This window comes from Haliaeetus albicilla, chromosome 2 (assembly GCF_947461875.1).
Source record: "Haliaeetus albicilla chromosome 2, bHalAlb1.1, whole genome shotgun sequence".
NCBI lineage: Eukaryota > Metazoa > Chordata > Aves > Accipitriformes > Accipitridae > Haliaeetus > Haliaeetus albicilla.
The window spans coordinates 60,183,456-60,205,391 of NC_091484.1; the positions used below are offsets into that span (position 1 = coordinate 60,183,456).

General features: G+C 41.7%; 1 protein-coding gene across 5 annotated transcripts in view; it reads left to right on the top strand.

Moving 5' to 3' along the window:
- Positions 1-9,261: 9,261 nt before the first annotated feature.
- The window catches only part of MLLT10 (MLLT10 histone lysine methyltransferase DOT1L cofactor), a 135,286-nt gene continuing 122,611 nt past the window's right edge, over positions 9,262-21,936 (top strand). Inside the window, exons 1-3 of one of the 5 annotated variants that reach the window (XM_069776736.1) lie at positions 9,262-9,422; positions 10,038-10,206; positions 13,947-14,026. In XM_069776736.1, coding sequence (XP_069632837.1) covers positions 9,384-9,422; positions 10,038-10,206; positions 13,947-14,026 — 288 coding nt within the window. In that variant the 5' untranslated portion in view covers positions 9,262-9,383. Of the gene's footprint in view, positions 9,423-9,653; positions 9,851-10,037; positions 10,207-13,946; positions 14,027-21,936 lie in introns of those variants that run through there. The other 4 variants (XM_069776708.1, XM_069776717.1, XM_069776726.1 and 1 more) reach the window with 4 other exon arrangements.

Here is a 21,936-nt window from a genome sequence, read left to right on the forward strand (position 1 = left end):
GAGAGCCGGGGAGGCGCACTGGAAGGCTGGCTGAACCCCGGGGAGGATGGCGGGGTGCCAGGGGGAGGGCGCCTGCGGGGGAATCCCCTCCGTGACCGTCACGTGCGGGGGTGGGGGCGGTGTGTGTGGGAGGACCGAGACCCGCAGGACACGCGTGGGAGCGGGGAGGGCCCCCGCGGCTGGGGGGGGCAGGGGGGCGAGTCCTTACAGGCTGGGGAGCGTGAGGTGCCCACCTGCCCGGGCGTGGGGGGAGGACGGGGCGGCGGGGAGAGGATTTGCCTGTTGAATATTACCGGTAGACGTTAATCTCCTGCTTTAAAGTACCTTGTCAGTGGCTTTAAGGAAATCAAACGTGACATTAATCAAATCACACAAATGTAAACATTTATAAGTTAAATCCTAATATTATGCAATTATTTAAATCAAGCCGTGGTTTTTCCTTGGTGTGGAGTTGTAGCTCCCACTCTCTTGCTCACACACTTCGAGTTTTCCGCTGGATCCCGGTGTCTCATTTTCCGCTATCTGCTGTTTTTAGCGTGGCGGCCAGAAACGCGCCGTCCTGCCGGACTCGGGATCGCAGGCAGCAAAGTGGGCAGCGCTGCAGCTGAAATATTGCTCGGTCCCTGGACCGAGCCCGCCAAAATTAAAAAGCAGTACGCTTTGCATAAGTTTGAGGACAAACCCCTCAAATAATACCTTGCGTTGGTACTGCTTGGGTTTTTTGTGGTTTGTTTGGGTTTTTTCTTCTTCCTTCCCCCGTGGGTGTGTGAAGCGGATGATCCCCCGTGGAAACTCGAGGAGGAAGGAGGCTGTGGTGATCGAAACACGGAGAGGTGCCTCAGCAGCCTCAGTGGGATTTTTGGGCGAAGTGACGCGCGAAAGACCCCACTAACCGCGGGCGAGGGACAGGGGAGCGTGGGAAGGCAGCAGGGCCGCGGTGCCCGGCATGGGGCCGAGGGCCGTGGGCGCGCTGGCAAGGCTGGCAGCAGGTCGAAGGAGCTCAGGCAGATGGGGGCGGAGGGGGGGCAGGCAGGGGGGCTCGCCGGCGCCGGCCGAGCTCTGGGCCGGCTCGGGAGGGCTGCCGTGGGCAGGTAGGCTTCGAGGGCCGGCCGCAGGCACGCCACGAGGGCGAGTTTAGGGAAAGGCAAAGATGGCGAGGCAGCCTGCGAAGCGGCCGGCCTCTCCCCGCCTTCGTCCTCCCTGCCGGTCCTTCCCGTTCCCCTCTCCCGGCGTCTTCTGCGGCGGGGAAAAGGGGATTTGGGGGTCAGGGAGGAGAACAATGCTGAGCCGCCTTTTGTGCGCAGCACCGTCCCCTGAAGGGAGGAAGCAAGCACTGCAGCGGCCGGGTCTGTAGTGCTGCCTCCTCTCCTGCTGGTAGTGCTCATGGCATGCGAGGGGACGGGCGGGCGCGGGGCCGGTGGCAGGAGGTCGGGGGCAGCCGGCGGAGGGCCGAGGGCTCCCATAGGCCGGCCCGCCCGCACCGCCGACCCCGGGATAGGCTCGGGAGCGGGGCTGGCGGCGGGCCAGCCGGGCAGCCCCGCGCGCCCCTCCGGCACCGCTTCGCGCCGCGGGGCGGGGGAGTGTGGGGGCGAGCGGCTGAGCGAGTAAATCCGTGGGCGCCCTCGGCAGCGCGGCGCTGAACTGGCAGGCTTGCCTGGGGGATTTCAAGGGTGAGCGGGGGTCTCCCGTCAGCGGGGCGGGCTCCGGGCCGGCTGCCGTAGGTAACGTGGAGGGGCCGCGTCGGCCAGGCGAGAGAGCGGGGCGGGAGCCCGCCGGCGGCGGCCCGCGCTCCCCGGCAGAGCGGCGTGCGAGGCCGCAGGAAGCGGCGGGAGCGGGGCCGGGCGGCGGCGGCGGCGGGGCCGGAGGAAGCGCAGCCGGGGCTGCCTCTCCTCCAGGCGCTCCCCATTGTTCCCCGGCCGCCTCTTTTCGCGCCGCTTTCCGCCGGCGGGGCTTGCCCGGCCGGAGCGAGGGAAGGAGAGAAGAGCTCCCGCCGAGCGGCTCTGCTCGCCCCGCCGCCGGCGCCGCCGGGCCCCCCGCAAGCGGGTGTGCTCGCACGCAGCAGCTCGGGGGGGTCCGGCGAGCAAACGGGTAAATAAGTAGAGAGGAGTCTTTAGAAGTGCCATCCGCTGAGGGAGCTCCTGTGAGGCTGTAGCTCACGTGTTACGGGAAAGGTAAAAGGAAAAAAAAACAACCACCACCAACAACAACAAAACCCAAACCCAAACCCCACTGCCTGGCGCAGTGGATTTGTGCATAAAGTAACATCTGTTTGTGGGTGGATTTTAGAACAGGACTTCTTACAGAAATCGGGAGAAACTGCTCCGAACCACTGGATTTGGAATAATAAATGTAGGCAAAGAGACTTTTGGAAGGAACTCGCTTTAATGGTCTGTTTATAAAAATGAAGATTAATCTTACCCTGTTTTTCATGTAAGCACCATGATGTCTGGATTTTTTTTTCCCCTCAAGTGATTGTTTTATGTCGGTTTGAGATTTTTAAAGATTTGTTTTATAGGAAAGGTGTTTGTTGTCTCCTTTTTTTTTCCCTGAAAAAAATTAGAAATTAAATTGTTTTGGTACGCCATTTCAGACCTGAACTTTGTCATGTATTTACATAGAGGAAGAATTGACTAACTTGATACTCAAGAAAATTTCCAACAAGTGCCATTGATCTTCTAAGGGAAAAAATATGTCTTTGCATGTTGTTTCTGGAAGATTAAATTAAAACGGGTAGGGGCTTATATTTGTGATGAGGAAAGAATTTCTAGAGAACTAGTTATTTTAAGAAAATCCTTTCTAGGAGAACTGTGATTATTTTTAGCAAGTTATCTCCGAGTGTGCGAGAATTTATTTTAAAAGATTAGAAGTGATGTCTAGATTTTTACGTTTGTTTTTTTTTTAATTAACTATATCGCCAAGAAATTAACGTTTTACATAGATCATAAGCAGCAAGTAAAAGAAGTTAAAGGATGATGTTTATAGATATCACCTAGCTGAAAATAATTCTGAAGTGACTTTCCTCCCCCCATGCACACTTGGGAAGTTGCATGCTTGCAGTCATTGTTTAAGATAATAACAGTTTGGGACTTCTCTTTCACTCTTTGTAAACTTGCAGGCTTTTGTGGGACTCCTCCAAATAAAAGCTCAATTCAGTTTAGATGGTAAAAAGCATCCATGTGATTCGAAAGCTGAAGATGCAAGTAATATTTAATAGGAAAACACCACTCTGGTAATATCTAAAGGCATGAACTTTAAGATCAAGGAAAGAAAGATGGTTTTTTTGTTTTGTTTTGTTTTACTTCTCCTACTTGAATATTCCGGAGATGCATTTACTCTTGATTGCTGCTTGGCAATTTTCAAAAGGTAACTACAAATTTAGAAAGTGTCATTCAGAAGGATATTTAATGCTCTTGTATTTACTAAAACAATATATCGCTATTTGAAAACTATCTTATTGAAAGGGAAGATTAAAAAAAAAAAGTCAGGGAGAGACCGTTTGTTGCCATTCTTCATTGCTCTTTATTTTCTATTTGTGTGGAATGTGTTGACATATTTCATATATTAAGTTTTTTTCACAAAGGAGCATTGTTGTTATTTTTAATTGGGAAGTACCACGATATAAAAATTACCCACATTCCCGACTCTGAAGTACCATAGTAAGATTGACAAAAAGTGATCCGAGGCTTGCGCGCTTAATTCGCCAGGAATGTTAAGCTTCCCAGATACACCCTATGTGGCCAAGTTAGACTTTCGCTCTTAGTTTTTAATGGTCAAAGTCATACCTAGAGGAAATGTATCTATGTATATATATGTGGAATTGAAATTAGATGGTAACTAGCAGTGGGAACGGAGCTCACTGGTCGAAAGACTTTTTTTTTTTTTTTTATTGCATTTGGCAACCTCTTTCTTTCAGAGACACAATACAATTAATTAACATATTCTGGGGCGTGTTTTTGAGATTGGGAAGTGGTGGCCCCTTGTTGAGAAGAAAACACTTTAAATAAAAAAGTAACATTGTTTTGTCCAAATGGTACTGGGAAAAGCAGAGTAGTATTGCTTATACAGCCCACGGATGCGGTTGATTTACTCCAATTTGCTTTAGCGTATAACAAACCAGCTTTTACTTTCCCACGCCTATATTAGATATATGTGTTTTGTTTATACAAATCCATCTAAAATACGTCTGTATTTAGGATATTTGATGGGAAATTCAGCATGTCGTTTGTCATATTTAATATGTAGTACAGATACCATTCCTAAATGGAAATCAAATAAATGTGACCTGGGACACAACGCAGCGTCACACTGCTGATCGTAACACAACAAACATGAAAAAAGACTATTAATTTATATGGAATGTTAATTTAGCAAATCCTACATAGAGATATGCCTCTAGAAGAAAAGTAATCTGAGGCTTAGTTTTGGAGTGATGCTATGTAAATGTATTTAATAAAAATCCAATGAATTAATACATACCTCATAAAAATCCAAACTTTGAAATGAAGTATTCTTTGAAGAAAAGCCCTGCGTTATGTTTAAGTCGCATATAATCTGAATTCCAGAGTTTACTAACCCAGCTTTTCAGGGCTTAATAGAGCATTAATATTCAATATGGTTTGCTAGAAGTTTATTTCAGGTTCTTTTGTAGCATACTGTAATTATCATTACTTTGACTTGACTCATATAAAAAGGTGGTTAACATTTAAATGCCTCTTTAATGTAGGAATTATTAATTGTCACATTTAAATTTTTAACTTCTATCACTTAGGGAATGTTAAATCTTTAAAAGGAAATAATCACTGCGCTTAAAAACATCCTATGCTAGGATTCCTTTATTTAGAATTTTGGTTTGAGATTGTTCATTCAAAGAAAATCCCTTGTTTCATGTTTACTGTAAACCTCAATCTGAAATTAACATTTAAATGCCAACGTTAGTAACAGAAGCAGTACTTGAATACCACCAATTTTATCCATTGCTGCTAGTTAAGTGGAATTCACCAAAGTCTCCAAAGGTGATAATACAATTAAAAGCAAGAAAATGAATACAATAGTTGGTAGAATTACTTCGCCTTTCTTTGCAGTCTAAAGAATTACAAAATTTGTAATTACCTTTGCACAAAAGAAAATAGCACAACATATGAAGAGGCATGGTGTCCAGGAGATGCACTGACATGACCTTTGATGCTGCTACCTGTACTTGCATAACATGTAAATATATAGCATGCAAACTCCTGATCAAGAAGTGACCACATGTTAAATGTGGAAACTTTTAAATTATCCAGTACATTGCATTTGGATAGGTGTTAAAAATACAGATTTGAACAGTATATTAAAGAATAGGAGGGAAAAGAAAACTTTACTCTTTCTCAGTATAATTTAAGGGTTAGCATGTAAAGATACATTAGCATTTTTAATATGGGTTCTGTAGACATGCTATATCCTTCATAATTGAACATGGATAGAAATAATTTGTTGGATCTAAGGCAGACTGCCATTTAAAACACACTACGTGCAAAGGTCAACACACAAGAGTCGCATTTTATTTTGTGTAGAGTGACCATTTTGCTGCTCCCTTCCCAGAAATGAAGCAAATATGCACTATTAGAATGTATTTCAGTGAAGACTGTTAATGATTTAAACCCACATAAACAAAAGGCAGACAAGCATCAATGTATTTTAAATGGATAATCTGGAGATGTATTATTCTACCTATTGAGTATCACTAAGTTATTGCAATTTTCCTGTTTTCAGTTGCATTGTTTAGCTGCAGCATGTATTCTTTTGCACATAGGTAAAGATCAAAGCTTTCTCAACAAAGACACAATCTGAAAATGGAGTAGAAATTGCTATGAGAAATTTGCTTTCTGGAAAGAAGTGAGTTTCCCCACTCTACAGCTCCAAGTCCCAATATCAATTCATGTTTTCTAATATAGTATGCATTTTATATAAAGTCTGTGCTTTTTCTGTTATTCCTGGAATTCATTCTTCTGATGATTATATCCAACTGGTAATGCAGTTTTGTAAATGAAAGACTTTTTCTTGTTCAGTGCCTTGTTTTACTCACTAAACTTATGATACGATTTTGCATGTTTTATAAAAAAAAAAAAGTGAAATTTAAAGCAAGCATTCAAAAATCTTAGCATTATTGTTGGAACTGATTATTTTGTAGTAAAAATTTAAGGTGAATACCTCTTTATTTTTGTTAATGAAGCTCAAGTGCTATGCACTAATGTATGTTAAGATTTTCTTGAGGAATTCCTTAAACTTTGAAAAACAATTTGCATTTGGAGAGTGTAATTTTCTGTCACTTATGCATTCACTCTATTTGAAAAAGTATCTAAAATCTAAAAAAAAAAAGAAAACATAATCTTCTTGTATGTTTCTTATAATCTATCTCCTTGTTTACTTCCTAGGTTTTGTAGGTTTCTTTTAAGAGAATTGGATTTTCTCCTTGCATTTAGATTAACAATGAAATTATTCATTCTTACTCACTGAATTATATTCCTCTCTAATTATTTTAATCCCTTATATATCACTATAAGAAGGACAGGCTTCTTTTTTTAAAAAGAAAATTGGCCTTCTGTGTCATGTCAGTCCTTATTAAATACTACAATCATAAGAACATATATGCTACAAGATTTTATGTTCTGATTCCATAGCTGTTACAGGCTTAGTGTTTGCAGTATTTATTTAGTGGTAATGCATTTCTTTTCCTATTTTGCATTTCAAAGGTCTTCTCTAAATGATTGTTTTACAGAACTATCAAGAGGTTATCTAAATTTTTCCATCAAATATTACACAATACCATAAGGCGGTAGTCATGGAGTTTCTTTCAGTCCATGTACATTCTTTCTATAGAAAGAATTAAACAGAAATCCATAAAAAGACAACAAATGTTTCATTAAATAATTGCATGTATTAGGCTTGACTGAATTTTGACCAAAGCAAAATTTTAGGCTGTTCAATACTGAGCTCGTGTGTTACATGGTGTGAGATTAAAAATATTTTTATTTGAAAACTATACAGTAGGTTTTTCACGAATATACTCTTGTTGCCATGGTGCAACTTTAATCATGTTGTTGCAAAGTGATTAATTTTCTTTTTTTGGTGATGCTTCTTCATAAAACTAAAAATTGAGCCTTAAAATAGCTAACATTAAAAAAAAAAAAAAAAAAGAGAGAGAGACCCGGGAATTGTACTAGTTGCTTTTCAAAGATGACATTGCAGGAAGACCTTCTAAATTAATTAAAAAAAAAAAAAAGAAAATAAAGCTGTGAGAAAAATTTACAATTGTTTGTTACAATACTAGTTTTACTAAATGTATAAATTAATCCTACAAATTAAAATATATTTAATATATTTTCATTTTAAAAGGATATTTATTTTAATTTACCTGTCAGGGAAATAAAGGACAGATTTGCTGCTGTACTGTGACTTTTCTTTTTTTTTTTTTTTTTTTTGGTCAGGGTTAACAGAATCATTGAGATGCTTTTTAAATTAGATGTCATTTTCTTGACAGGAATGAAGAAGGGCTGGGACATTGTATCTATAAGCTTCAAATAATTTGCGTTTTTTTGAAACACCAGGATATATCAATTGCTTTATTTCCTTACAAAGTAATTGCTTGCACCTGCAATTTTCAGGGTATTTTTTTACAAGCTTTTAAAGTAATAAAAATAGTGTTGCAAGTATGTTTTATAATGTAAATAGTTTTATGTTCAAATTTGTATTCTTCAGTGTTGAGATAGGACATTTGGGCGTGGGGTGGGTTGTTTTTTTGAGAGCAATCTCTGAATGATTTTACACAAACTGAAGAATACTACATTCCAGTCCCCCCTGCCTCCATTTTTTTACATGTGCCTTAAAAATTTCTAAACTCTCAGGGATATTGGAACATCTATTTACAGAGAAATGTTTAGAATGCGTCTCAAATGGCTGCGTTACTCGCTTATTTGTCTGGGCCTTTCATCTAGGAAGCCACCTTAATCATTCCTTTTTTGCCTGCCCTCCATTCTTCCTCTATCTAAATAATTTCACTTAAAACTTTCAAGGAGAGAAAAGAGCTTGACCTAAGATATCCTGCATACAAACTGCAGACTCAGATGTCTCTAGGGGGTAGAGAGTTGTGCACATCCCACCTCTCCCTTCCACGTAGCAGTTCGTCATATTCCTGTACACAAGTGCAGATGTTTTATTAGTTAACAATGTATAAAATATAACCTGCATATATATAGGTCTAGGTAGCCACGTGTCCAGGAATGTACATAATTCAATAGTGATTTGTACAGATACTGTATCAACTAAGCTGGCCTTGCAACATCATCATGAAAAAATATAATGCATGCAGAAATTCTGCTTCTCTGCCTTTTAGCATGATAATAAAGATAAATCAATTGTATCTTCCTTGTCCAACACTAAATAAAATAAATAAACAAACAAACAAACAAATGCTGGCCCCAGGGCAAGCGAGTGAGCAGAATTTTGCAAGGCTGCATTTAATTTCTCTGTGCTCCTTACAATCACCACTATTAGTTCCTTCTGCTACAGGCATACCTGCTTACAATGGAGAATTGAATAGCCTGAGATTTTCCTCTCTGCTGACCACCTCAGCTCTCGCCCCCCCTTTTTTCCCCTCCCCTTTAATTAAACGAAAAAACAGAATTATTTTACTAAAAAACCCCCAAACGCCCAACTTCTAGAACGGCATATCCACCTCTGAGTAAAAGTCGAGAACAGCTGTGCTGAAGAACGTGTTAGTTTTTCTGTGTCTGTGGCCTCCCTGGTTTCTCTATTTGTCATATCTTCTATTCAGCATCACTTTCGCTGCTGTGGCAGCAATAGCCAGGCAGCGCTGCATCCACACGATGAGTTTTGGGGGAGAAGAAAGAGCGGGATTAATAATGCATTAGTTTTGCAGCCCCATTGAAGGGAAAATAAACAAAATAGTAAAAGTTGCGCTGAGGGCGGGGCAGTGGCGCGATAGGGAGAATGCATTAGTCCTGCAGGTACACCGAGGGGATATAAACAGGATAATAAAAGTTGGGAGCGGGAATGGATTAGTCCTGCAGTCACATCGGGGGGAAAATAAACAAGATAGTAAAAATGATTTCTGCGGGGTGGGAGGAGGGCGGGAATGGGGCGAGTCCTCCAGCCTTCCTGAAGGGGGCATGAGCAGAGTGACATCGCGGGTGGGAGCGGGGCGCATGTCTGCCACCTCCCCCGCCCCCCCACACGCACCGAGGGGAGGGGGGCAGCAATAAGCCCGTCTAACGCTCGCCCGGGCTGGGAAGGGAGGCGGTTTCGCACGGGCTGCCCCGCGGCGCGGCCCGGCCGGCGGCCCCGGCACGGAGCGCGTTAGGGCCAGGCCGGCCGGGGGGGGCGAGATGGCTCGCCCGGGGGACGGAGAGTGGCAGCACGCCGAGGTGGGTGCCCGAGCGGGGACGGCGCGGCTCGCAGGCCGGGGCGGCGGGCGCGCTGGCCGGGCCGGGCCGGGCCGGGCCATCAGCTGCCCGGGAGAGCCGGCTCTTCCGGCCCGCGCGGAGGTGAGGCGAGGCGAGGGGCGGGCGGGCGGTCCTGGCGGGGTGCCGCTCGCTCGCGCACGCTCTCTCGGCGCGGCGGTTGGAGCCGTTGCGGGGGGGGGGGGGCGCGCGCTCATCCGCGGCTCACGTTCCATGGGCGGCTCGTGAACCATCGCGAGGAGGCCCAGGCCGAGGCCTTCCCCGCGGGGGCGCGCAGTGCGCCTGCGCGCCGGCCCCGCTCTCTTGCCTGTCTGCCTGCTGTGTGGTGTCCTCCTCAGTGTACCGCCGCCGGGCTGCCCCTGCCTGCTTGCGTGACTGATACAGCCTGGCCGGTTGGTCGGGCGGGGGCGAGAAGAGGCTCTCAGCTGGCGGTCATGGGCCCTAAATCATTGCCGTGGCGGCGGTGGCGGCGGCGGCGGCTGAGTGACTGAGGGGAGACACCGCCGGGGGAGGGGGCAGGCAGGGGGTAAAGCGCGTGTGTGCGTGTGTGTCGTTGACGACGGTGTTTTTAACCCTTAGATGGTCTCTAGCGAGCCGTTGCTGCTGCCTGTGTCACTGGAGGGCGAGTTCTCCAATAGCATGAAGGAGATGATCGGCGGCTGCTGCGTGTGCTCCGACGAGAGGGGCTGGGCCGAGAACCCGCTTGTCTACTGCGACGGGCATGGCTGCAATGTCGCAGTGCATCAAGGTGAGTAGGCAGGCGAGTGCCAGCTCACCCGCTCTGGCCTCAAGCCTTGCTACTTCCTTCTTGATGCTCCCTGTCTTCCTCCCTTGGGCCTCCTCCCCCCCCCCCGGCCGTTTTTCTCCCCTTCTTCTCTCCCTCCCCCCTCCCAGCTCCTTCTTGTCACCCATGAAGCCCATTTCCCTGTTTCTATGGCCATGTGCTTTCTGGTCTGACCAGTCCTGTCATCCTCTATCCTTCCAGTCTGTCTGTCTTTTCCTTCGTGTGAGATCTCCTATATTATGACTTCCTATATTATGGCTACGAGAAAGGAAGAAGCCCTCTTTCCAGTTTTTTTCCCTTCCTCTTCCCCTTGTGCCTTTTCTGTGTCTGTGCTTCCCAGTCCACCTTTGCACCCTGTTAGCAACCTCAGCTGCAGCAGTCCAAAGACTACCTAAAAGTACTTTCCACCTTTGTGGAACTTCCTACTAATCTCTGTTCTGGCAATTGTTGCTGAATTTCTTTCTTCCTGTACTCAATCCCTTTTGTCCCTGCCCTTCTCAAGTTAGAAAAATTTTTTGAGGGGCAGCCAGTAGACGAGGAGGGTTTAGGATTGGAAGAGAGTGAGTGGTGTGTAGGAAAGACTTAGCTGTCATGTGATTTCTTCCTCTGCCAGCCTTTCCTTGAATGTCATTTGGCTGATGTTTCCTGGTAGATGAAGAGACTTCCTGTTGTGGTTCTGCAGGGGGAGGGTGCTAGTCGGAGTGGCTGATGCTGGATTTGTTTGGATTAGTGGAGGCTGGTTGGTTGGTTTCCAGCTCAGCTCAGGAGCTGGCATGTTCCCTCTATGTGTGATTGTTTTGTTTCTGTCAGTGGGTTGACCCCTCTTGTGAGAGCAGAGGAAGAGACTGGATTCTGCTGCTTACATTGTAAGAAAGAAAGTTATGATGACTTTTGCTTTATGGTAGCAGAAATAGGGGATAAGATGTGTCAGCTCCCAAGCAGTCATATGAACTCCGTGGCTGGCTCTTTGACTCCTTCTAGATGGTGAACAAATCGGAGGAGACAGAAAGTCCTAAATCCAGTTCATTAGTCTGAACGCCTAGCCCATGTGAAAATACTACTAATGTGTCTCATGCTGGGTCTTAAATTGTGTTGAAGATGATATAGTAACTGTTTGTTTCAGGTATATGCTCCTTTGTAAACTGACGAGAGATAATGAGAAATAATAATAATTTAAGGAGATCTGCAAAAGAATTCAGTTATTCTTGTTAATGTTGGATTGAACGCAGAGGGGAGCTGACAGGACCTGTGAAATTAGTCTGGTTTTGAATCAGTTTTCTGTTGTCTTAAGAGCTGAGTAATGTTAACCAGTAAGTTAACTCTGCTTTTGTGGAATCTTAGGATCATGAAGAACACTAAAACACAAGTACTTTTAGAAGCCATGCCTGAACCAGCTATTACTTTTGTATCATCTTGGGCATCTTCCTTTGCATCTAGAGCCTTGCTAACATTTTCAGTGAAAGAATTTGATGATAGCAGCAGTTGGAGCTGGAATAGTAGGAATGATGAAAGTCTGTTTTAGGAAGTATTCCTAATATAGAGACACACTTCAGTAAATTGGGTACAAGAATATTGAACTTTTTTTTTTTTTTAAGGTCAAGTCCAAATCTGAATTTGAATCTGGTAGCACATGTGCAAAGTACTGCTTCTTCTAAATCCAGATGCTGTTGTAGAGGTCTTAAGAAAAGAACTGTATGTTTTGATTTACTGTATCATTGATGTTTTATGTTTTGGATTTGATGTGTCATATGAATGAACGTGGTAGAAGAATCATGTCCACTATTTTTGTAGTCTTTCTGTAGTAAAAGTAGTAGCCCTCATGGTTAAAGCTGGTAGTCCTTATTTGGACTTCAGACAGCAGTATTACCCGTATTATTAACTGCATTTTTTGTTATTGTAATTATTTTTAGTTCAGGGGAAACTTCTTTCCAAGTGTTAAGTTATTGGCAAGTTGTGGAAGACAAAATCTCTTCATGTGTTTAAAGCAGCTGTGCATAGTAGTGAAAGTATAAACCAAAGGAAGACCTGGAACTCAATAAACAGTATCACAGTATATCAGAGCACAAACCTGTGGTAGACTCTTTTAGGCTCTAGGTGTACTCTGTTATGTTTGCAGATACAAAACTACTTCACTTCAACTTTGGTCTTTGCCCAACTCATATTGCCTTTGGATCTAATTGCCAGCCCTGTCTCTGAGTTGCATTCTGTAATTAGTTTCTTACTCTGCACTGTCTCTTGCTAATCTAAATGTGTGACTGCACATTTAAAGTCTCCCTCTTAATTTCTAAAGAGGAATTCAAAGTCCCCCTTATCTGTGGTTAATATAGATGCAACAAAACCAAGATGTTTTTTCTCATGTTAAAGAACTTTGTTGTGCAGTAGAAAGGGCTTATCAAGGTAGTTTGGTCTGTCAGTACTTGGATAATGTATTTGAAAATCTGACAACTGATCTTAATATGACTACACATGTGTATATAATAGGAAATGATTTCATTGGCTTTCCTGTGTAGAAGGAAAGGTGTATTAGCCAGATGTTTTTTATACTACTATTGCATTACTGTTTTTTTTTTTCTTCTTCAGGCTAGCACAAACCAGTCGTATTTTTGTATATATACTAGAAGATATTAATTTAATCTCAGCTTTCCTCTTAACTATAAAGTTATCATATATATATTATTTTTTCTAGTTACACACTTAAATCAGATTTTCTTATTTAAGTAACATATGATTGTTGGGAATTGAGATATTAAGAATATGATGTCAGATTCAGGATTATCTTTTTGAGGAAAGCAAAAAGATGATGGCTTTTTGATTGTTTGTTATTAGTTGTTAAACCCATACAGACACTAGAATATGCTCACAGCACTTGTGTTCTTGTATTTTCATTCCCTCAGCAGCTCTTAAAGTTTCCTGATATGTGCATTTCAAACATGAACAGTATCGCCAAATTACTAAACTCTTTTTTTCTGTGGAATTTCTTATCAAACTCCTGTTTTTTTAATATACCATAAAAATATAGATGACAGTCTTGTAGAGAAATCTGCATGTCTGAAAATCTCTTTCCTAAGGATTTATGTTGTAGCCTGGCTACAGTCGGGCTACAGTTGCAACTAGTCCTAGCCCTGATCCTCCCTTTAGTTTGTATTTACAGCTCCACATGAATTTTCAGGGGGGAAAAAAGGCAAACTTTGTATCTTCAGTTTATTATGGATTTCCTACTTAAGACCAGTTATTTTACTTACAAAGTCTAAGAGAACTTGATAGTAACTAAGTGTAATAATGTCTTATGACAAACTCAGATTTGTTAGTTGCTTTTAGTTTTCTCTTGAAAGAGACTTTACTATAAATGATGGATGTTTGTTATTGTGAAGTGTTTTGCCTGTTTTGCTGGTAATTAAATAGCAAACCAGATCACATATGAAACATTGCTGCTTCTGAATGGTTATATTACTTTTCAAGCTAATCAGTTTTTTTTTTTATTTAACAAGTTTAACAAATCTTGCATAAATTTTTAAAATGGAAGCTTGTTGTACTTCATTTCTAGTACCATTGTGAAAGGATTTCATGTGCAATGTATAGATGTCAATTTGACTTATTAAAATGATGTGAGATCAACTAATACTAAGCTTTTTTTATAACATTCATGTTAGTAGTACTGTAGTGCTGCTTATGTTTGCTGAATTTTTTTGTCTTGTTCAAAACAGCTTGCTATGGAATTGTGCAAGTACCCACTGGACCTTGGTTTTGCAGGAAGTGTGAATCTCAGGAAAGAGCAGCCAGAGTGGTATGTGCTTTGTTTATTAAGTAATGCTAGTTATAATGCTTGTGTGGATAATATTTACCCAAGTATCCCAGTAATAGTAGAAGATAGCTTAGCTTTCCATCATAATTCCATAGAGATGCTATTCAGAAAGACCTTTTTTTTTTTTAAAGTGGAAATATGTAACTGTCTCTAAGTATGCTGACAATTTCTGTGTTTGATTTTTTTTTTTTAGTGGTTTGGGTTTTTTTACTTTTTTCTTTCCCAACCTTTTCAAAGATTATTTTCTTCTTATCTGTGGTGTGGGTTTTGTGTAATTTTGTCAGTTTAACACTTAATAGTTAGGTATGGGGATGAAATAAAATCTGTGTCCAGTTTTCTTTTACAGCAACTTTAGATTGCCAGTTGAAAGTTTCAGTCTAGAACACTTAACCAATAACTAGTGTTCTTAATTTCAGAATCTAATGCTTACTTGGAATGTGATACTTCTAATTGAGGAAACATTTTCTTTCTCTTTTAAATTTTTTATGGTAAATATTGGGGATTCAGATAATCCTTCTGAACAACAACAAAAAACCCCAATGCTTTTCTTGGTTTTTTTTTTTGTTGTTGTTTTTTTTTTTTTTCCTTGATTATGATTTTTTTTTTTTTTGGTTGGACTTGTATGTTTCTAGATCACACTGCATGATATCAGGCATTTTTAGAAAAAGAGAGTAACATTTCTCACTGCTTGGCACTTTTCAGTTTGTCTTCCAGCAAAAGGTGAAGTGAGAGTATTTAGAAAGACTAAGCTGTTTCTTTGCCTCTGAAAACATTTTTCATATAAAAATTGGAAGAGAAGGTGGTGCAGCATCTTAGGGAAGTATGTAAACTGTTTCTAACTTTCATGTCTAAAAACAAATGAAGAGCCTGAGACCAAATTTTCAGTTACTGTCAGTGACTGGCAGAGTGTTTACATGAGCTGTTTACTGTACCTATTTCCTTTTCTAGTATGAAGTACTATAGAAATGATAGGATGACTTAATATTGTCTGAATTTTTGGTACAGGGCTCAAGAATCTTTTTCCTCTACTTTTTCCCAACTTGCCACTAATGTTTTCATAATGTCCCAGTAACCTAGACTTCGTTACCCCTTCCAAAGCAGACCTGTTGGTGGGAGCAAGAATGGGTTAATTTCTGTGTGCTCTCCAAATATTTGTCAACAGAAAATCAAAACAGACACCCTTTCTAAAGAAAGGCTGTTTCTTTCTTTTCCTGGGAAGACCATCAACAATGTAAACTTTCAAGAGTATAATTTTTTAATGTTGCTGAGTTTGATACATACAGGTTGACAGCAAAGTTAAAAATACAGAGGAGGGAAAAGAGAGGTGGTGGCTAGAAGGAGGATTTTTCTGGTGCATCATAGGGAATTCTCATCAGAATTTAGGATATAGTTATTCCTGGCTTCACCTGACACAAGGAATGAAGGAGAACTGTGCTGAGTTCTAAAATAAAACAATGTCTCACTGCGTTCTGATAATTTCTGGAGTTTACCAAAGATAATATCTTTGATAGGCATTATACTGCTTTTCTTCACTGTTTGAAGTTAAGATGCAATAGTGATGAACTTAACTGAATTCTCTGCCCGGTATATTATGTTTTTGTTTCTGCCTAATGGGGTCTGTTTACAGTTCAACAAGTTGATTACTGATCTTGTTTTGGAAAAAAACCCCAAACCTTTCCTATTTGTAATATAGCATAGGTTTAAGTGGTTCTAAAGTGAAACTAATTGCATATGAGGTAGAACACATTGATAACAGTTGAAGTTTTAACAACTAGTTGTATGTTAGTCAGTTAGAAACATGGTGGCTCTCTCTGTGGTGTCTTGGAGAAGCCCTTAACATTCAGAAGCTAAATTGAAGTTGTGACTTCAGTATGAAAACTGGAACTTTATTGTAACCAGTTTATCAGACACAGAAGTTTTAACACATTTACTTGCAAAAGCAAACCTCCTTGCCATGCTGTCTCCGTTGTGTGTTTTTGAGTTTGTTTTTTTTTTTTTTAAGCTGCAGTTACTGGGCAAATAAATCCATTCTGATAAGAGACTAGGATTAATTGCTTGCACTGAAGTTAGTCTTGCTTTAACAACTGAAAGAAATAGACTAACTCAGGAGCATGTAACTCAAGTAGGTGGGTCACCAGAGAACTTTGCTTAACAGCAGGTTAGAGCAGTTGTCTTCCCCTATACTTTCAACTGTTATACACTGCTGTCTGCTGTGTTCCCTTTCTTTTGTGTGGTCCCACTAAGATGGTACATACTACTTGTCAGTGAAAGCTGATTTTTTTTTTCAGCCCCACAAGCCTCCTTTCTGGTTGACTTATACGTTTTTGATAGTGAGGTTGTAGCCAGTGTCTTGGGTTTTGAATGGTCAGCTACTAGTTGGAAAGCACGGTTCCATGCCTGACAAGTCATACTGAGTCTTGGCTCTACCAGGGTCATGGTTTGGTGTGTGTGAGAGAAACTGATTTTTTGTAAACCTGACTGTTTGTATAATGGACATATTGAGGTGTCTGGTAATTATTTTGCTTACCTTATAACGATACATATGTAGTACATGATAAATAGAAGGTTGTAATCCCAGTATGCACTTTTTACAATCACTGTGTAAGTTTTTAACTATTACTTGAAAAGTCTTAGTTTTCTGTAAATCAGTTAAGTTATCTTAGCTGACCTATGGTAAGTTTGGAATGTGAATCTCTTCAAGATGGGTGGCAACTGCTCCCAGCTTTGCTTGCATCAGCACCAGCAGTTACTACCCTGCATAGTGGCCCCTTGTGATGTCTTCAGATGTACCTGAACTTCTCAGTCAAAAAGCAGGGCAGATATGTGTTGATGTAGGAAAAAATACTAGGGTCTGTGTGAGGATGTATACATATGGTGTAGTACGTAAGGGACTTTTGGGTCCTGGCTTGGGAAATTGGATGGTGCATATATGCTGTCCAGGGGCTGATAGTCCTGGTATCCAAAGAGAGACTAGAGAAGCTAAATTTAGGAATTGTGGCACAACTATTGTTCAAAAAGCCTTTTTTCACCATTATTGTGTTATGTGCCAAACATCTTTCTTGACGATCTTATTCTAAGAATGATTTAATTATAATATATAGTGGGGTATAAGTAGACAATGTGTTTATGGTTTACTACAAGCTACTACTATTCATGCTTATCATGAAGGAGCTGGAATAACCCATGTGATAGAGATACCAGGCAGCACAGAGGCATTTGACATTTGCAGAAACAGTTAGCTTGGTGAGGCTTATTAGCTATGTGTAGATGCTGGTCCTTGGGAGTCCATATTGATTCAGAGAGACCAGGAGATCTCAGTACTGAACTTCAGTGTTACGAATTCCAGGAAGTTTTACTACCTTGAGCACAGCTCAGCTTGTACATGTGAAGTAAGATTGCTTACAGCATTGCAAGTGAATTAATGTGCTGTTGATGTGAATATGTATATTATAAGCCTGTCATTGCATCTAGAAGAATCAGTTTGGACTTGGTACAAATTACTCTAACGTCATAAAGGTGGTGTTTTTTCCTCTTGGCATTTCTGTGTTAGTTTTTTTTGATGGGGGTGGTTTATGAAGTTGAATGCAGTACTGGCCCAGAACTGAGTTGACACATTTGTGTGACACTACAGCTTGTCTAATAAGCCACCTGGATTTTAGTCATGGGGAATGTATTGAGGAGGCTGTGAGTCCCTGTGGAGCTAGCCACATAAGATATGAGATAGTATTCATCTGGATCTCAGCTGAATCTAGTATAACTGGAGTCTCTGCGCTTGGACATGTATTTCTTGGGACTTGGTGTGGAGACAGAAAGACTGTCATTGCAGAGTCAGTTTAGATCATACAGTACTTAATACTTTAGGATTCAGAGCTGTAGAAATGCAGCTATACTGTTTACCTGCAAAGCCAGTTCAGGTACCTTGTGCTCTCATAGTGATAGGTTTCTGCTGGTAATCCTGCCAGACCTGATCTGTTCCTGCATCTGCTGCACATATGATCCACAGTGTGAATACTTGAGATTTTTATTTATTTTTTTTTTTAAATCTTTAATGTAACAACAGTTGTAGTTTTCCTCTCCGAGTTCCTTTTTTAAAAAAATCTTTCATCACATGCATATACAAGTTTGTTATTGCAGAGCTGCTCATAAGAGTTGTATGCTGTATCCATAGTTTAACACCCCATGCCCAGCATTTATGTAGTATGAAACAACCACAGGTATAGTGTTACTTGCCTTTTGCCTAAACAGAAGGAGGCAAAGAAGGCAGAAACAGGACTGTAGTCTTTCGATATGCAGATAGGTTGGTGATCAGAGCTCTGACAGCTCTGGCTCAACAGGCTGCCTCTAGGGGAATGGGATCTCTGTGCCTGTGCTTAGAATCGGTTTTGGTGTGGTTATTACACCTGTATCTGTAAACTAGAATGCACATTGATAAATATGGTCACGATAGAGGTGAACTAAACTTAATTTCAGAAGAAGAAAACTTGCTGTTTTCTTTTTTTCTTCAATTTGAAATGTTGGCCACCAAATCATTCAGGACTAATATACTGTGCATTCTCTTTGAAGATAGCTCTTGAAATAATTCTTAAATTTTGAAATGAATGTTTTTTTAATGTGTATCCATAATTTTCCTTAAAAGACATTTTATATAAGAATATTAGCACAACTACTTTTAGGAATACTATAACAAGTAGTAGAAAAATTGCTTTAGTTTTGAGCATACAACAGAAAAAATGACCTATGTGCTTTTGTTGTTTATGTGGCTTTTACACAGCAGTAGAACAGTAGACTTCTAAATAAGAGAAGGAAAAGTTACTGTAAAATACAAATTGCTAGTAGATTCTTTTATAAATACAAGAAACTGCTGCTTATTAACGATATCTTCCTGCCGCTTCCCCCTTCTCTCCCCCATAAAAAAAATCCAAAACAAACCTCAACAACATAGTCTTGTCTTTTATGAATGGCTATGCAGTTTGGAAGGCAGTGAATGTTTGTTTGTAGCTGGATAACTGGGATAAAAAGTCTGCCTAAAGATACTTAGGCACAGCATTTTGTATTGGGTTTGCGTGGCAAGGTTTTGGTGGCAGGGGGGCTACAGGGGTGGCTTCTGTGAGAAGCTGCAAGAAGCTTCCCCTATGTCAGATAGAACCAATGCCAGCCCGCTCCAAGATGGACCTACTGCTGGCCAAGGCCGAGCCCATCAGTGACAGTGGTAGCACCTCTGGGATAACATATTTGAGAAGGGGAAAAAGAAAACTGTGCAACTGCAGCCAGAGAGAGGAGTGAGAATATGTGCGAGAACCAACCCTGCAGGCACCCAGGTCAGTGAAGAAGGAGGGGGAGGAGATGCTCCAGGCACCAGAGCAGAGATTCCCCTGCAGCCCATGGTGGGGAAGACCATGGTGAGGCAGGCTGTCCCCCTGTGCCCACGGTGGAGCAGATATCCACCTGCGGCCTGGGGAGGACCCCATGCTGGAGCAGGTGGATGCCCAAAGGAGGCTGTGACCCTGTGGGAAGCCTGTGCTGGAGCAGGCTCTGGGCAGGACCTGTGGCCAGGTGGAGAGAGGAGCCCATGCTGGAGCAGGTTTTCTGGCAGGACTTGAGACCTGGCAGGGGACTCATGCTGGAGCAGTCTGTGCCTGAGGGACTGCACTCCGTGGAAAGGACTCACACTAGAGCAGTTCATGAAGAACTGCAGCCTGTGGGAAGGACTCAGGTTGGAGAAGTTCATGGCGGACTGTCTTCCGTGGACCCCACGTTGGAGCAGGGGAAGAGTGTGAGGAGTCCTCCCCCTGAGGAAGAAGGAGTGGCAGAGAAAACGTGTGATGAACTGACTGCAACCCCCATTCCCTGCCCCTCTGTGCTGCTCAGGGGGAGGAAGTGGAGAAAACTGGAAGTTAAGCCCAGGAAGAAGGGAGGGGTGGGGGGAAGGTGTTTTAAGATTTGGTTTTATTTCTCATGATCCTACTCTGATTTGATTGGTAATAAATTAAACTAATTTTCTTCAAGCTGAGTCCATTTTGCCCATGATGGTAATTGCTGAGTGATCTCTCCCTGTCCTTGTCTTGACCCACGGAGTCTTTTGTTATGTTTTCTCTTCCCTGCCTAGCTGAGGAGTGGGGAGTGATAGTGCGGCTTTAGTGGGCACCTGATGTGCAGCCAGGGTCAACCCACCACAGTCCTTTTTGGTGCCCAACGTGAGGCATGAGGAATTCGCGATAAGGGTAGTAACTGGGAGAGGTAATGGGCAAAACATGAACTGAACAGAGCTAGAGAGAGAAAAGTGGAATGATTGTGGGGAATTTCTGTTATAATTGTGGTAAAGGTGGAACTTCTTTTATTCTGAAATGCTGTTGACTGAGTGTTCTGTGTTTCTTGTCCATTACATAGATGGGTGAGTGTTGTTTGCTTTGCATTTCATGAGTAGGAGAAAATACTTTTTCCTGTTGAGAATTTTTTTGTATACATAGTGAATACAGACCCATAACCTTATTGTACTGTGACTCAAAACATGACAGAATTGCTTAGGTCTGGTCATGCAGGTTAGGAGTACAAATGGCAGAAGGTGCTGCAGAAGTGCAGTATAGTTTCTCTGCATCTTCCACCCCAGCTGGTGAACTGAACCTTATGCACTGTATTGTGTACTGTGCTTATTAAAGTGGGAGTATTAATGCTATTTCTGATTGTGTTGCCTTCATGCCTTTTTTTTTGTGTGCTGCATTTTTCCGGGCTTGTTTGCATCCTTGCTACTTGGTTTCTAAATATACAGCTAAGTTCATAAACTTACTTGAAGCACTTCACTGTGACAGAAAAAGTCTGCTATACTTTTTTTCAGTTTTGATTAGCTGCAGTTTACCTAAATGTACACTTATTTGTGCAGTGATTTATAATTACATTATGCTAAATATGTATACTTAGAGTATTCAGGCTTTAAAATGCAGTGTTCCATCACTCAAGTACAAGCACTTGATCAATAATTTTTTAATAGGTAACAATATAACAGGTACTTTAGTAAATGCTCTGAAGATTCTGTAGCAAAATTCCTAACCAAAGTGACACTAGAGCAAAACATTTTCCATTACAGGAATTGCTTAATTCTTAACGCAGGAATGTTTTTTGGCTGTTCATTTCATTGCTAGACTGTTAAATTACTGGCAGAAGTCTCTAAAGTAAGCAAGGAGCTCCTCAGCCTCAAGGAGCCTTACTTAAAGTGTGTGCTAGCATTTTATATCTAGGAATTTTTAGGGTATAGCTGCAGTAAGTTGCAGGAGGACACTGAAGTGAACCATTGCACACTGTGTTTTCTTCAGCTAGATTGAATTGGGTCAGTAGCATACTTTCAGCTTGATAACAAAAGCTTGTATGTTTAGTTGGAAGTCCAGCCAAACATGACAGGTATTTCTCACAGCCTTCTGATGCTTTCCATTAAAGATCAATGTCTGAATTGTAAACTTTGTGTATGTTTATAATTTGGATTCCTGCAACATCTAGCAGGGTTTACTAGACTTAAATATGTAGTGGGAGATTATGGCTTTGGACTTCTGAAGTTGGAGTAGCCAGGTCTTGATATGTGCTGTGTGTCATCACCATGTTACATTGTAGTCTACATTAGTAGTTACCTTACAAGTATTGAGTAAAAGTATGACTAAATGTCACCTGTAGTACACACTGACTGGACGGTCTTGGAAGAAAACTGTTTGGCATGTTGAGTGCCTCTAATCTTCTTGTCATAGTCTGTAAATTTATTATCTGTAATAGATGTTTTTGACAGAGCTAACTGAATCTGCATATATTTTTATCTGATGGCTTGATAAAGAGAACTAAGTTGAGTGTCTTTAATTTATCCAGGTGTAAAACCTGAAATGCTTCAGGTAGTCAGTCTGCTTTTCTTTTAC